Genomic DNA, 14,802 nt, shown 5'->3' on the forward strand with positions numbered 1-14,802 from the left:
ACATCGAAAGGAGGAGTGCCATTGGGTTTCGTTTGGGCGCCATTGCTCTTTTTCCCCCTTTCTGATTAATGAAGGGTAGTATGGACTCTTCACATGCAAATTTGATCAAAAGACTAATTTTGTGGGAGAGGGATCAAAAGTGCAACCAAAACCCAACAAGTGATCAAAGTAGCTAAGTTTCCTAAGAAATATGTCTTGGTTAGTTAGTCGGAAGACGGTTTTAAATTATTTCTTACAATTAGTTATTTAAGGTATTAAAAGTTTAGGGACCTTTCATAAAATAATATTTTAAATGCAAGGGAGTTTATCCAGGCGTTGCCAAATTACTTAGTAAGTCGCAATATATATTTGGAGGACTTAACATTAGTAACAACTACTCTCCAACAAAATTAATTTCCATACATGGTTATGAGTTTTGTAATGGCCATATATTATGATTAGTCAACCTAGTTGTACTAATAATTCGTTGTATTCTCGGAGACAATTACCGATCAACCACGAGCGTCGTAGTAGGGCATAAAATTATGTCAAGGAAAAAATCTCTAACACTTGCCTTGACCGATTTTCAGGTTTTCTAATTCATTATGTCATCTTCATTTAACATTTGGTTGATCATGTGCATGTTTTAAATTTTGTATTTAACCTATATGATAATTATGAATTTTATGGGTGATTAATATAGCAATTAGACCCTACTTTTCCAACAAATTCATCACAAACTAACACCTATTGAGTGAAACTAAAATACAAGAGATCATATATTTTTATGAGATGCAAAATGACGTATTCCGAATGCTCTACAAATTGACAAGCACAATAGTTGGACTATCAGTTGCCATATCATCATCTAACGGTCAAATTGACGGTTTGACTAATAGATATATGATTGCAACTAAAATACAAGTTTGTGTATGACATTGTAATGTTTTAAGGATGATGTATGCAGTTGCAATTGCACTCAAATTTGAAGGTTCAAAATATAATTTACCCTTAATTTTATTTAGCATACATTTCAACAGTAATGTTCCAATCAGACAAGTTCATGAGGCTCTGAGCCAATGAGGATCTTATTCTTATTACTGACATCTTATTCTTATTAGTTGTTACTGACTACAAGAACGTCCCAGTTCAAATATAAGATGAAAAAGACATATAAGATGAGCCTCGGTTAATATGCGATATCGATGGCCTCAAAACCCTTGGCAATTGATGCCTTGACAGCGTCGATTACGATCTGTGTCTTCCGACTAAGGGTTGGCCATTTCTTCTCAGGTTTTGCACCATTTTTAATAGCGCCTACCAGACGAGAAAACTCTCTTACCATGAGGGCTTCCTGTGGAAGATCCGTGGTAACAATGTGATGACTTGGTGGCGGAACCCAACTGATGGCCAATTCATCAAACCAACTTTCTGAAGCTGCAGAAAAAGCGGCTTCTTTCTCTTGATGAGGGATAACAAAACCATCGACATGCAGAGTTCCCCTTGTACCGATAGCAGTTATATCCATCGTCAAACTTGATAAGAAGGAGCAGTGGAAGGTTGCCACTTTCCCATCTTCCCAATGCAGAGAAGCCCCACAAGATAAAATCACTCCTGCTTCATTAAGTACAGGGCCACGCAAAGCAACTACAGTTTTTGGCAGTTCATAGTTATTGGCCCACAAAATTGCCCTGATACAGTACCACCCTGCATCCCCGAGAGCCCCATGAGCATCAAGGTCTGGCTTCACCCGGATGTCTTTCTTGAGAAATTCAGGATCAAAAGCCAAAGTAAACACAGTATGTATCTGTGGAACCAAAAGGAGGATGTTCTTAGAACAATAGCAAGTGAATTTCAAAATATCCGTCAACTGCAATTTGAATGAAACTGGACACAAAAAGCACGCTACTGTACACCCAAATGTCATTAGTTACATTTTTTTTAATATTACAATAACCTAATATATTGCAAGGCCTCCATCCCCAAGCACGTCATGTCAGTAGAATCAATAATTTTAACAGTATTATATGGAACTAGAACAACATGTTTTCTGTGAGAAATTGGGACATCTTGGCAATCCAGGAGCAGAAGGGCATACCGTTCTGAGCTGACCAAAACGGTTAGCATCAGAGAGAAATTCGGACATCTTGGCAGTCCTGGGGTGGTGCATCCACATGGTACCGTCCATGATCTGCACCCCATTGGATTCGCATGCCTCGGTGATCTTGTCAAACTCCGCCACGTTGAGCGCCACAGGCTTCTCCAGCAGGATGTGCTTCTTCTTCTGGGCGGCGAGGACGGCCCACTTGATATGGAGGCTGGTGGGAAGCGGGACATAGACGGCATCGACATCGGGATCGTCTAAAACGGCGTCGTAGGAGCCGTAGATCTTGGCGTTAGGAGGGAAGTTGTTGGCATTGGCGAACGCCGTGGCCTTTTCTATAGAACGGCTTCCGACGGCGTATAGTGTCGCGTTTGGGGCAAGAGTGATGGCTCGCGAGACTTTCCGGGCTATATCGGCACAGCCCACAACTCCGAATCGGATTGGCGTTTCGGAAGACATCTCGAGGGAGGCAAGCAACGGCACTGTGGGTGTTAGTGTCACTGTGACTGAGTGTGGTGATATTTTGCTGGTCGTGTTTGTTTCCCACTGAATACTACAGAAACTTTATGTTATATAATATTTAATTAAATGTGATTTTCAATTATAGTATAAAATCCTTACTGAAATAGAAATTAATATAATCATATATATTGTAACATTTTACACACGTTATTACATGGAATTATATATATATATATATATATATGTATATATATATATATTGAGTGAAACGATAGCATTAGTAAGTTAAATGTTAGATTAGTCACCGACGGGATTTCGAACCCACGCCATTATGTAAAAGCACAACACATTTCCACCACTGTGGTAAAGGACTACTTGCACATGGAATTATATTTATAAATGGTAGACGTGGGAATTTATCTAATATAACCCTTAATCATATATATAATCATTTATAAGATTTAATTACAGTATAAAATCTCTACTAAAATGGAAATCAATATAATTATGCACATTGTTATATTCTACACACGTTATTACATAGAATTATTGTCACATCCCAACCCGCCGCTACCAAGATATTGTCCGCTTTGGCATTCCCTGGCCCGAAGGCAGGGCTACCGCACGGCTTTGTTCCTGTGGAACCGGTACCTCCAGCCGAAGCCAGCGCCGTCGCCACAAAACGCGTCTTGGTAACCAACAAGGTTGCGAATGGATATATAAGGCCCAAGGTCAGCCCTCGTGTGGCCGATGTGGGATACTACAATCCACCCCCCTTAGGGAGCCGACGTCCCCGTCGGCCGTAGCCAACGACAACGTCACACACCGAACCAGCACGAGTCCGGCTCTGATACCAAATTGTCACATCCCAACCCGCCGCTACCAAGATATTGTCCGCTTTGGCATTCCCTGGCCCGAAGGCAGGGCTACCGCACGGCTTTGTTCCTGTGGAACCGGTACCTCCAGCCGAAGCCAGCGCCGTCGCCACAAAACGCGTCTTGGTAACCAACAAGGTTGCGAATGGATATATAAGGCCCAAGGTCAGCCCTCGTGTGGCCGATGTGGGATACTACAATTATATTTATAAATGGAACAATGTGGGAATTTATCAAATATAACCCTTAATCATATATAAGATTTAATTAATTTGGAATTTTACCTGTTGTTATCCCATGTGCTACGTAAATGTGGTTTTCAAGTATAGCATAAAAGCTTTACTGAAATGGAAATTAATGTAATTATATATATTGTAATATTTTACACACGTTATTACATGGAATTATATTTATAAATGGTACGATATGGGAATTTATCAAACATAATCCTTAATAATATATAAGATTCAATTAATTTCAAAAGTTGTCTGTAATTGTCGCATGTATTATATAAATTGTGATTTTCAATTATAGTATAAAATCCTTACTGAAATAGAAATTAATTTAATCATATATATATATATATATATATATATATATATATATATATTGTAATATTTTACCCACGTTCTTGCATAGAATTATATTTATAAATTGTACGATGTGGGAATTTATCAAATATAGCCTTTAAATTCAATACTATTCATTTTTATAAAAACTTTCAAAATATAGGCAATTCTCCTTAAATAAAAAAAATTTAAATTTAAAATTTAAAACGTCAAGGGATCCAGCTTATTTAAGGGATTATTTGCAAGACCCACTTCACATCATAGCCAACTGTTCATTTTTCAGACATTCCTTCAAAGATTATCTCTACAAATAATCATTCAAATCCGAAACCGTTTGACGATTGGATTAAATAGTAGTCGTAATAGTGTATATGAATCATCTAAACTACCTATTAACAAAACCTTCTTTGTCAACTAAAAGAGAAGAATTTTTATCAATAATAACTAAATGAAAGGACAATTTGGTTTTCTATCACAAATTAAAATCATGGGCAATAGCGGTAATTCTGCATAAACTAAATTGTGGTGTTCTTTTTTCTTTGCTCACTCATATGTCATGAAAGCATGTCTCTAATTTTAAATTTTATAAAATAAAAAATAAAGATTTAAACATCTTCTATGTTCTCTCTCCTTCACATTTCTCTCAAACTTCTCTCTTTCACACTTCTCTCTTTCACATATTTTTCTTTTTCCTTTTAGTTTTTTATATTCACACACCATAGTGTGTGCGCGCTTCTTTTAGTATACATTATGCACATATCATACAGAAAGGGTTTCACAAGTGTGGTGTTGGGAAGATCAGAATCCCTACGTGGTAGTGGAGGAGGTATCACTATTCGAGCAAATGGCTGGCGAGCCTTGGATGAGCTTGGCGTGGCCTCAAAGCTCAGGCAAACTGCCCTACCACTTCAAGGGTGTGTATGCCTAGTAAACATGTCTATTTAATACGAAATAACTCACTCTTGTCTTGTATAGGGCCCGTGACATAACCCTTAATGATGGCAAGCAGCGAGAAGTATCGTTTGGGTAAGCGAGGAGTGTGCAATATAACATTGTTAGAGTGTCAATGACAGCTATCGCTAAATAGTATCTAATTCAGTGATGCTAGTCATAAAATATTTTCATCAAATTTGTTTATCAAGTGATATACATGTTAGTACTTTAATTCCATTAGAAATATATAAAGTTTGAAGTCGGTTCAATAAATGAAATATTGTCATGTCATTTGATAGAGGATTAGAGAGCTTGGCAATTACCCCTTGGATGCCAAGAAATCTCTGTTAAGTTGGACTCGTTAACTTCCTATCCAAGCCAAAGTCGATCGTTTCATTTATTCTCTATATCATATCATTACAATTTTGAAAACGGGTTTGTACAAGTTAAGGTGACGAACACAATTGGAAGAATTCCAATTCATGATAACTTGGTCTATTGGTTCGTAACTCTCAGTGCATAGCAGATAAGGTGCATCATGACTACATCAAGAAAATTGTATATGTGAGCAGATCAGTGCAAGGTTTCGAAGGTTTCGAAGGATGCGTGACGGTGGCTGGAGATGCCATGCATGTAATGGGGCCTTTCCTCGGTCAGGGAGGCTCCGCTGGCATCAAAGATGCCATTGTTATTTCTAGATACTTGGCTCCGACGCTGGCCAAAAATTACGATAAAAATCGAGGGGAGTGAGAGAAGCCTTGGAGAAGTATGTGAAAGAAAGATGAGATTGGTATGCTGTCTACACAAACTTATCTAGTTGGTGTGCTGCAACAAAATTCAAGGTTGATGCTCAATTTGTGTGTTTAATCTTGATGGCTACTCTTTTCAGAGATCTAACTTGGCACACTCGATATGATTGTAGACGCTTTTAAAGACTTCTTTGGGACATTTTCATCCAAGAGTATACTATTTTATTTATTTTTTGTGACAAATGATAGAATAATCTACATTATATGAAAGGAAGAAGATTTAAACCCATGACGCAATGAGTTGAGAAAGAAAATCTTATTCACCAAGATAATCCAACACTTCATACAAGAATATACTATTAGTACAGTATTTCATTGCATAGGTTAGGCCAGTTGGTTAAGTAGCGTTTTACCGGAACCCCTAAACCAAATTTGAATCCCTTCCCCAAAACTGAGCATGATGTGTAATGCATCATCACAATGATTATGCATTTCCGCGGTCTATGATCTAACACAAAATATCAGATTTATTCAAATACAATTATTGACCACAACCTCTAAATACAAAATTATTTCCCAACCATAAATTAAGAATTCGTTTGGCAGCTCGGATTGTACTGACTATTTCTGTCGGATAGGATAAATAGCCACCAGATAGTACTGACTAAATTAATCGAGCGTTTGGTGCAGTATCGGACTATAACCGTATTATTCATACTATATCGAATATAAATATGTAATTATCTAAAAACCCAAATACTTTTCAAATCCTAAACTTCAAAATAAAAAGCAAATTAAAAAGCCCCAAGTTAAGCAAAATCTAATTTAAAAAAAAATAAAAAATTGCCCAGATGAAATATTGTTCAACAGTCAGGCTGCAGACAACCAAATGAACAAAAATAAACAAATTAAAAGTTGAACAAAAATACATAAAAATACCAAAAAATTGCCCAGATGAAATATTGTTCAGCAGGCATGATGGTAACCCGCTTGGCATGGATGGCGTATAGGTTGGTGTCCTCAAATAGACCCACAAGGTAGGCCTCAGTAGCCTCTTGCAGTGCCAACACCGCCTGGCTCTGGAAACGCAGATCAGTCTTGAAATCCTGGGCAATTTCACGAACAAGCCTCTGGAATGGCAACTTCCTGATCAAGAGCTCAGTACTCTTCTGGTACTTACGGATTTCACGAAGAGCGACAGTACCAAGAGAGCAGCAGTGCAACAGTACCAAGAGAGTAGCGACCGGGAGAACGACGACAACGAGAGGTATGACGGCGAGAGGGACGACGGCGAGAGGAGGTGTCGTGGAGAACGAAGTGCGAGAGAGAGGAAAGGTTATGCCCAACTAATAATCCACTCCTCTTGGAGGGTTTATTAAGAAGGTGTATACCCGACTATTCTATTCGGCTGATTAAATTAATACGGCGACTATTTAACACGATACTAAACGGCCAAGTTCGTACTATTAGTCCTATCCAATCCCTTATACGACATGTCAAACGAAGCCTAAAAGACAAACGACCGCCCTGCAAGCAAATTTGTAGATGTTCTTATTCCTTGTTCGCCGGGCATCGAGTCATACACCCTCAATACTTCCAAGTAACTGTAAATAACAAAACAACTGAGGAGAAAACAAGTGACGAGGCAGATGATGAAGCGATCCATGAAGCTTTAGTAGACGAAACGATACGTGTACGAGAAATTTTTGTAGTATCTGAATATACCTCGAGCAAAGTACACAACGTTTGGAGCGAAGGATTGTCAAAAGTGAAGCAACAAATTTTAGCTGAGGGAACGTAAATTTAAATGTTTGTGATACAGACAAAATTTTGCTATTCTAACTAATTTACTGACTAGACTAAAACACAAGCTTTGTGTAGGCTGCACGAATACAAAATATACTATAGTACTCCTGCACTGCAGAACCTCTGAATCGACTCCTTACGTGAACATACTGTTACAAACAATCAAAATTGATTGAATCAATACCACGCCTTTTGTTGCTCTAGCAAGCAAGTTGGTACCTGCACATGTAACAACTTGCTGCATCGAAACTGCCATTTATGACTTTGCTACGATGGCTGAATCTGATCTCGCCGAAGCATCTGTTGGAGCTTTATTACTTCTTGTTGCTGTTCCGGAGACAATGAACTCAGTTTTTCCGGTGTTAGGCTCAAAACTTGTTGTAGTAGAGCAGACTCCACCCCAGGTGGAAGCTCAGACTGAGAAAGATTAATCATGATGTCAGATACTCCAGATCAAATGGCAAATTGGAGCAGTATCTCTTATCCGGTTGTTTTTCGAGAAGAATAAAGTTTATTATAATAAACTTCAATCATATAAACAGTGAAAAAAATTAACTGCATACTATAGTAAATTGCATCAAGATTCTGGAGCAACAATCTCAAAAAATGCTTCAAAACTAAAACAAGGAACTGAAAATACATGCGTTCACATATGACCGAAGCACAAACTCTAGGCACGTGTTAGATACTGTTAATATGTGCTAGCATTCTAAATTTTCTTTTGGAACTAGTAAAAAAGCTACAATTTCAGAAAAGCACAAAAATGTGAATTTCTAAACTCTCAAGACGGCCTTTCAATCCTCACCTCCACCTCTTTGTACTAATTCAAGAAATACCCTCACACCCTATTAATTGCTGGCCCCTGTTACACCAAGCAAATCTCCATACCCCGAACTTATTCTTAGCACCTGCATTATCAATGTCAGAAGAGCCTGTTACTACATTCACAAAACCCACCTTCCTATTCTATCCATCTGCATATTCCAAGCAACATCCAAGGTCTATCATATGGACTGATCCTAGGCACCAAAACGAAACTTATCCATTATTCTGCTCCATTCTACAATGGTATATGGCTCATTGAAACACCCAAATTAATATGCTTAGGAATTCTAAAGCGCAGAATTGATGACACCTAAGACATTGATCATGTAACGTAAAGAAGGTCAAAGACAACTAAAGTAGGAATCCAAAACAATAGACCTAGAGTACAAGTGTAAATTACATTAATTCCAGGTAACAAACAAGCACTCAATCATGTAGTGCCTGGTACTTGGATGAGCTTATTTATCATAATAAAAAATTGGCTCTTGCATCATTAAATCACTTCTAAATTCCTTTTAAGTCTTTATGTTATATAAGCTAGTTCATCAAGAACCCACAAGTAAAATCCTTTGAGATGTTGATTAATCACTACAGATGATTTAAACCAATAGTTCAGTATCCAAATGACTTTCTTTTCCGAACCTCCATCCACTAGTTAAGAGAAAATTAGCCCCTTTATCAGAGAGAATTTTGCAATGCTTAAGCTACAAAAAATATGGGGAATGTCACAAAACTTTTCCCAATTGGCTGAGAATATAAAGTCCCACATTGTTTTCTGTTTTCTGTCTATCTAACATTTCAATTCATAAAAACCATATGCCCTTGCACTTGGTTTTTCTATTAGATGCTGTAGAAGCAACATGATATCAGAACAAGCAGCTCGTCAGGTTTCAAGCCTACTTTTGTAAAACTTGCTCCACTTCAAATATAAGGGAGAATATAAATTCATGTGAGCGGACATGCGAGGGGATGTGTTGAGTATATCAATTCTCACATCAGGTATTCTGAGGCTTATATTTCAATGTATAAGATTTTAGGAATCCACCTATTGCCAATTGGTTAATACTTTTCAGTTGGAGGCACAGGCCCCAACATAATCTTAATAAAAATTTGTGCCAGCAATTCATGATACCAAAAAAATCAGTGTCACTGAGCAGCAAGACAACTTTTCTTTTCACACAAAATTTTCTCGTTTCAAGACCGAACTAGCTGCGAAAATGTGAAAAATAAACTGGAATAAAGTAATCACCTGGGAAGACATTACCTGAGAAATCTGTTTCTCAGAGTGCTGTACTTCTTCTGACTTATGAACAGGTTTCGCAGGCAAAGCATGGGGCAATACAGACCCATTGGCATTAGGCACATTAAGACCCACTCTTGACAAAGAGCTACCCCTTCCATCATCCAATTTCATTAGCTTTGAAGAACGCTTGACTGATTCTACAGAATCGTTAACCATTTGAAAGGATCTATCAGCGTCCTTGTTGATTCCCAAAGACATTGAAGAACCAGGCTGTAACAAATAAAGCAAAGTTAGATAACACAAACAATGACAAAAACTAAAAAGCTAACTAAAAGCATAAAGAACAAAACGATGGAGGTCAGATAATTTTTTCGCACCCTAGTCCTCTGAATTTTGTAAACACAACCTTCATCCAGAAATTTTATAAATGTCAACTAAAATACAACACAACAAGCATAATGCATTATGTAAGTTTCTGTTCAGCTTAACTAATTATTCTATCCGCCTACGCAACCAATCCTCTTTTTTCAATCAAACGTAACATCAAAATCAAAATTATCACAAGTACTATAAAATATGGCACCTGGGAGCTGACTTCAGACAGAGGACGAGGTAAAGAAGAATGCTGTACAGTAGCAATTGGATTAACCATCTGCATGTTATGCCCAAAATTTGCACGTCCAACCTGACCCGGGTGCTGTAGTAAAGAAGGCTGCATTTTCTGGTTTGAACTAGAAGAATTTGTAAGCTGAGTTTGGGGTCGAATGGACAAACCACTTGAAGACTGAGGGTGTATGGGAGGAAGTGTTGGAACTCCCGATTGCCCCAGCAATGAGGCCTGTTGCAAAACATGGTGGTTTGCATGTTGTGGAAGCTGCATTCGAGGCTGCGTGGGTTGCTGTTGGGGTGCAGAAAACTGGCTTCTAACCAATGGATTTTGAGGTACAGCAGAAAATTGGCCTTCTTGCACATTGGGCACCAACCCAGACTGCAAGGCCTTGTTGAATGGAGGCTGTGAGGTATGACCTGAAGCTTGCCTGATATTTGGCATCTGCAACTGAAAAAGGAAAGTCAATGTCTTACCATTAATAAGTTAATTAAGCACAAGTACTTAACAATATTGATATGACAAAAGTTCCAGGTGGAGAAACGAACCATCTGTGGGCTCACCATTCCAAGCATTATTTGTGCCTGAAAACAAAGTTAAGATATCAACACTATAACAATTTAGCAAAATAAACAGCGCAAAAGCACAAGTGTAAAAGGTTATGGAGTATGTTGGCCCTTCAATTTCAAGTGTGGAATCATCTAGATCATTAGCAGGTAACCAAAAGCATGACAGGGACACAAGAATGCTTCTACTTCAAGACATAGATACTCAATGCATCGAGATGAGTGTTTCAGATTTAAAACTCAATGCAGATGAATGTGGATGTTATATGCTCATAATTGCAATGTAAACAGCTTTTACTCCATGCTTCCTAACTAAAAGAACGCAAAGCCTACACACGGTGGTCATTCCAATATGCTTCATTCAGTTAAGAGAGTCCCAATTTGACACAACAATTTGTCTACAACTAATTATTCAAAAAACTTCACCTTGTTCAAGAAGAATTGAAGTCAAAAAGGGTAAAAAGAGCATGTAGACAAAAGGAGGGAAAACAAAATTCTGTAGAAAGCATGTCTGAAAGACCTCGCTGGACAAGGAAACCAGAAATATACAGCTCAATCAAATCTACTCTTCCAGGAAGTTTATGGTCAGATATCAGGAAAACCTCTCAAACAAAATTACATATTTACAAAAGAATATGCATGAAAGCTTTAACAAAAGGGTAGTATCAAAAAAGAAATTTACTGGTTGAAATCTGTACCACATAAACTCTAATACAAATAGTCAATATTCACCTGGAAGAGGGCTTTTGGCAACTGTGGCCTTGCAAGCAATAGTTGACGAGCTAGTTCTTTGTTTTGTATAGCCATTACCTATAATTAGAAAAAGTATGAGAAACATACCAAGATGGATCCAAAATAAAGAAATAAGCTTCTTCAATTTCTAACCCTGAGTTCCGCCATAATTTGATTCAACTGACCCCTAGACATTTTGGCCAGATGAAGTGTCAAGGGATCATTTGGTGGTGCCAATTGATTCTGCAAGCCACTTTGAGCTGACTGCAAACCAGCCTGAGCACCACCTAGAGCTCCTGCCATGACCGTAGCAGCAGTAATAGCAATATGGAGACCAATTGGCTGATGTTGAAGAGATTCTGCATGAACAGATGGTCCCCCTACTTGCTTATGGGGATCTATGATGGAACCAAAAGAAAAAGATAGCACAATTCAGACCTCTCTTAAGTCAAATAACAACTCAGTAAACAAGAACAAGAAAAAAGAGAAGAAAACTAACCAACATTAGCAGTCAGTCCTGGTCCACCACGACCCTGCAAATGGAGAAAAATTACCTTAAGTTTACAATAAAACCAACATTTATATGCACTAACACATACGCAATCCTGGCATAACCCCCTATTCAACTATCACTACCAAGATGATTTATGTCACTCGTTTGGTTTATTGACCACATTTCCAAGGAAACAGTACTATGACTGATCTCAAAAGAATAAAGATCATTTAAAAAAGGAGGGATATAGAGTGCAAACAATCTTGAAACAGATTAACCGACTAAAATATGTCTGACAAACCAAAGAAAACAGCCAAAATATAAGTGTAGTCCAGCCCTTTTAGATACTGTTAATTCCAAACCAATGGTCAAGTAAACAAAATGTTGGACAATCCAGGTCAGACTCGTCATCCAAGAATTTAGAACCTACAAAATATCCTTCTAGCTTGGTAAAGCCACTTCTAATAATAGAGTGGGGACAGTAAAAGAAAAAAGACTACAGTGATGCTAATTACATAACTTCAAGAAATTTAGAAAAGCAAAGAAAATGGGATAACACTGCAGCTAAAAGTCTCCTATTCACCTGTTCTCGACTTCTGTCAGTGCCTTTGTCATTTTCAGCAAAATCAACTCGTAATTGCCGGCCATTGATTTCATAACCCTGAAGATTGCGACGAGCACTTAGAGCAGTCTCTTCATCCTTGTATTCGCAAAACCCATATCCTTTTGGTTTCCCGGTCTCTCTGTCAATGACTAGTCTGAAAAAAAAAAAAAAAAAAAAAAGGGGATGCATAGAAAAATATATTAAAAATATTCAGCTACTTCTAGAACACCTAAGTTTGGCTACTTGCCATGCAGTACACTTACTTCATAACCTTAAAAATATTGTAACATCAGCTACACGAAAATAGCTAGCTAATAGAACTTCGCCTATAAACGCACTTTAAAAACTGTAGACATTTATAACGTATTTAACATCCTAGAGCATATAGCTTCACTAGCATAAGAAGAACAACCTATTTAACATCCTTTGAAATTCAACCGCATCTAAATTATGAAAGGTAAAGATTATGTTTGTTTTTTCTTCTGAACAACGATAAATCGGTCTCTAAGTGAAACGTAACAGCAAAATTAAAATTGAAAAGGACAGGAAGAAGAGGGTTCGTAAAATTTGTGATTAAATTATATTGTTTTTTCTTCGGAATGATGATAAATCAGTCTCTAAGTACAACATAAAGCAGAATTAGAGTTAAATATTAGGGTTTATGTAAAATTGTAAAGTTTGTGATTGGGAAGGGAGTCAACTGACTGACCTGAAAGATACAACAGGACCAACCTCCTGGCAGATTTCTACAAGCTGTTCCTCAGTGGCATCGTAAGGTATATTCCCCACTGCATCACAAATAATTCAACCACAAAAAAAAAATAACATCAGAAATTACCCATATAAAACTTCAACCCAATTTCTGCAAAACCCTTAAGAAATGGCATTCGGACTCAATTGAACTCGTTGCGATTGATTTCGAATCAAAATCGAACCCGCAAGAATTCAAAGGGAAACAAAGAGAGGATGAATGAATGAATGAGAAAAAAAGAGAGAGTACCAAAAACGCAGCGGTGCTGAGAAGTGGCCATGAATCTCAAGAGGAGAAGAAGAAGAAGGTGAAGCGCTGCTTCATCTTCTTCCCTCTTAACATCCTTTTCTGTTCTTCGCTTTCGGTGTTTGCGATTAACTCCTCTCGCCGAGACGAATTTGGGAATTGTGAAATTCAGGGAATGCGAAGTGAAGAAGAAAGGGCTAGCAGCGGCAGGCAACTGCAGACAAGGTCGAGAGAGAGGAGATCGATTTGGTGGAGGAAAACAGAAGAAGCAAGAAACGGCGGTTTATGAATGTTTACTGTCAATTGGATTTTTTGTCTTATTTAAGAGCCTGCTGTTAAAAGTTGGTAATAATATCAGTGATATTTACAGGTACGATATATTAAATCTAAAATGTTCGTAGTGTTTAATTTTTTAAAATTACGAGTTAAAAATCAAATTATTATGACATGTTGATTAAGTGGTTTAGCCTAAATCTCCTGCTCTTAGTCCAAGTATCATTATATATAATAGTTGGTGCTAATGATTTGGATATGACATACATAAACAATAAAGAATGAGGATAAATATAAAGGTTTGTTTATCTCATACTCATTCATTCTCGTATACCTTTATACTTATTATCATACCAAATAAGTACATTTTAGCTCTTACATTTCATGTGTTTACTAAAATACGCGTGAAAATTTATTTCTCTTCTTTAATTTTCTCAGGTGTTTACTAAGATATTAAATTAGAAAAGTACAAGTTTCCCATTAAATTCATAACCGACTACTTAAAAATAAAGCCAGAATTGATATTAACAATGTTTATAAGTTCTACGAGTCCTTCATTCTTATGTTTTGGTTACGCGAACATTCCTTGGTTCTTAACTTTTCATATGTTTACTAAATTATGAAATTAAATAAAGTGGGTTGTATTTAGAAATCCACAATCAAATATCTGTGTTTTTCGATTCATAACTTACCTCGATACAGTTGAATATCAGAGTACGCCACGAATAAGATTACCAAATAGAATATTATTAAACAAACAAGAATGTCGAAACGGTTACAAAACTCCAAGAGACTACATTGTGAATGACTTGTTTCTTAAACTAAATTACAAATTATATTTATAAAGAACTAAACCTAAAAAACCATAACTCGGATGGACTAGGCCCAAGTCCTAAACTAACAAGCAAAACTTAAGTACTAAAATAAACCTAAATACTAATATTTTCCAACAATTACTTATATACTAATCTCCTTTCACAGGCCT

General features: G+C 37.2%; 3 protein-coding genes and 1 pseudogene across 6 annotated transcripts; 1 reads left to right on the forward strand and 3 right to left on the reverse strand.

Moving 5' to 3' along the window:
* Positions 1 to 999: 999 nt before the first annotated feature.
* LOC137725306 (Oxidoreductase family protein) lies at positions 1,000 to 2,602 on the reverse strand. Its single transcript, XM_068463951.2, has 2 exons — positions 2,078 to 2,602; positions 1,000 to 1,786 (listed from the first exon to the last, which is right to left on the reverse strand). Exons 1-2 carry the CDS (start codon positions 2,540 to 2,542, stop codon positions 1,169 to 1,171), a joined length of 1,083 nt encoding a protein of 360 aa, XP_068320052.2. The 5' UTR covers positions 2,543 to 2,602; the 3' UTR covers positions 1,000 to 1,168.
* A 2,137-nt stretch (positions 2,603 to 4,739) lies between these two features.
* On the forward strand, positions 4,740 to 5,854 carry LOC148697152 (monooxygenase 1-like; annotated as a pseudogene).
* Positions 5,855 to 6,503: 649 nt separating this feature from the next.
* On the reverse strand, positions 6,504 to 7,733 carry LOC148697153 (uncharacterized). The gene is made up of 3 exons (XM_088693464.1): positions 7,697 to 7,733; positions 7,583 to 7,626; positions 6,504 to 7,017 (listed from the first exon to the last, which is right to left on the reverse strand). Exons 1-3 carry the CDS (start codon positions 7,731 to 7,733, stop codon positions 6,580 to 6,582), a joined length of 519 nt encoding a protein of 172 aa, XP_088549590.1. The 3' UTR covers positions 6,504 to 6,579.
* LOC137725307 (cleavage stimulating factor 64) lies at positions 7,366 to 13,863 on the reverse strand. 4 transcript variants are annotated; one of them, XM_088694957.1, is made up of 10 exons: positions 13,548 to 13,863; positions 13,257 to 13,335; positions 12,527 to 12,701; positions 11,950 to 11,983; positions 11,604 to 11,848; positions 11,451 to 11,528; positions 10,701 to 10,736; positions 10,129 to 10,596; positions 9,567 to 9,815; positions 7,366 to 7,894 (listed from the first exon to the last, which is right to left on the reverse strand). In XM_088694957.1, the coding sequence occupies exons 1-10, from the start codon at positions 13,576 to 13,578 to the stop codon at positions 7,745 to 7,747; spliced, it is 1,545 nt and encodes a 514-aa protein (XP_088551083.1). In that variant the 5' UTR covers positions 13,579 to 13,863; the 3' UTR covers positions 7,366 to 7,744. The 4 variants fall into 4 exon arrangements, with proteins under 4 accessions (XP_088551083.1, XP_068320055.2, XP_068320053.2 ...); XM_068463954.2 differs by having other exon boundaries at positions 10,129 to 10,602; XM_068463952.2 differs by having other exon boundaries at positions 9,552 to 9,815; positions 10,129 to 10,602; positions 13,548 to 13,849.
* Between the last annotated feature and the right edge of the window lie 939 nt (positions 13,864 to 14,802).

The sequence above is a fragment of the Pyrus communis genome, chromosome 5 (assembly GCF_041283825.1).
Source record: "Pyrus communis isolate YQ-2024b chromosome 5, ASM4128382v1, whole genome shotgun sequence".
Lineage (NCBI taxonomy): Eukaryota > Viridiplantae > Streptophyta > Magnoliopsida > Rosales > Rosaceae > Pyrus > Pyrus communis.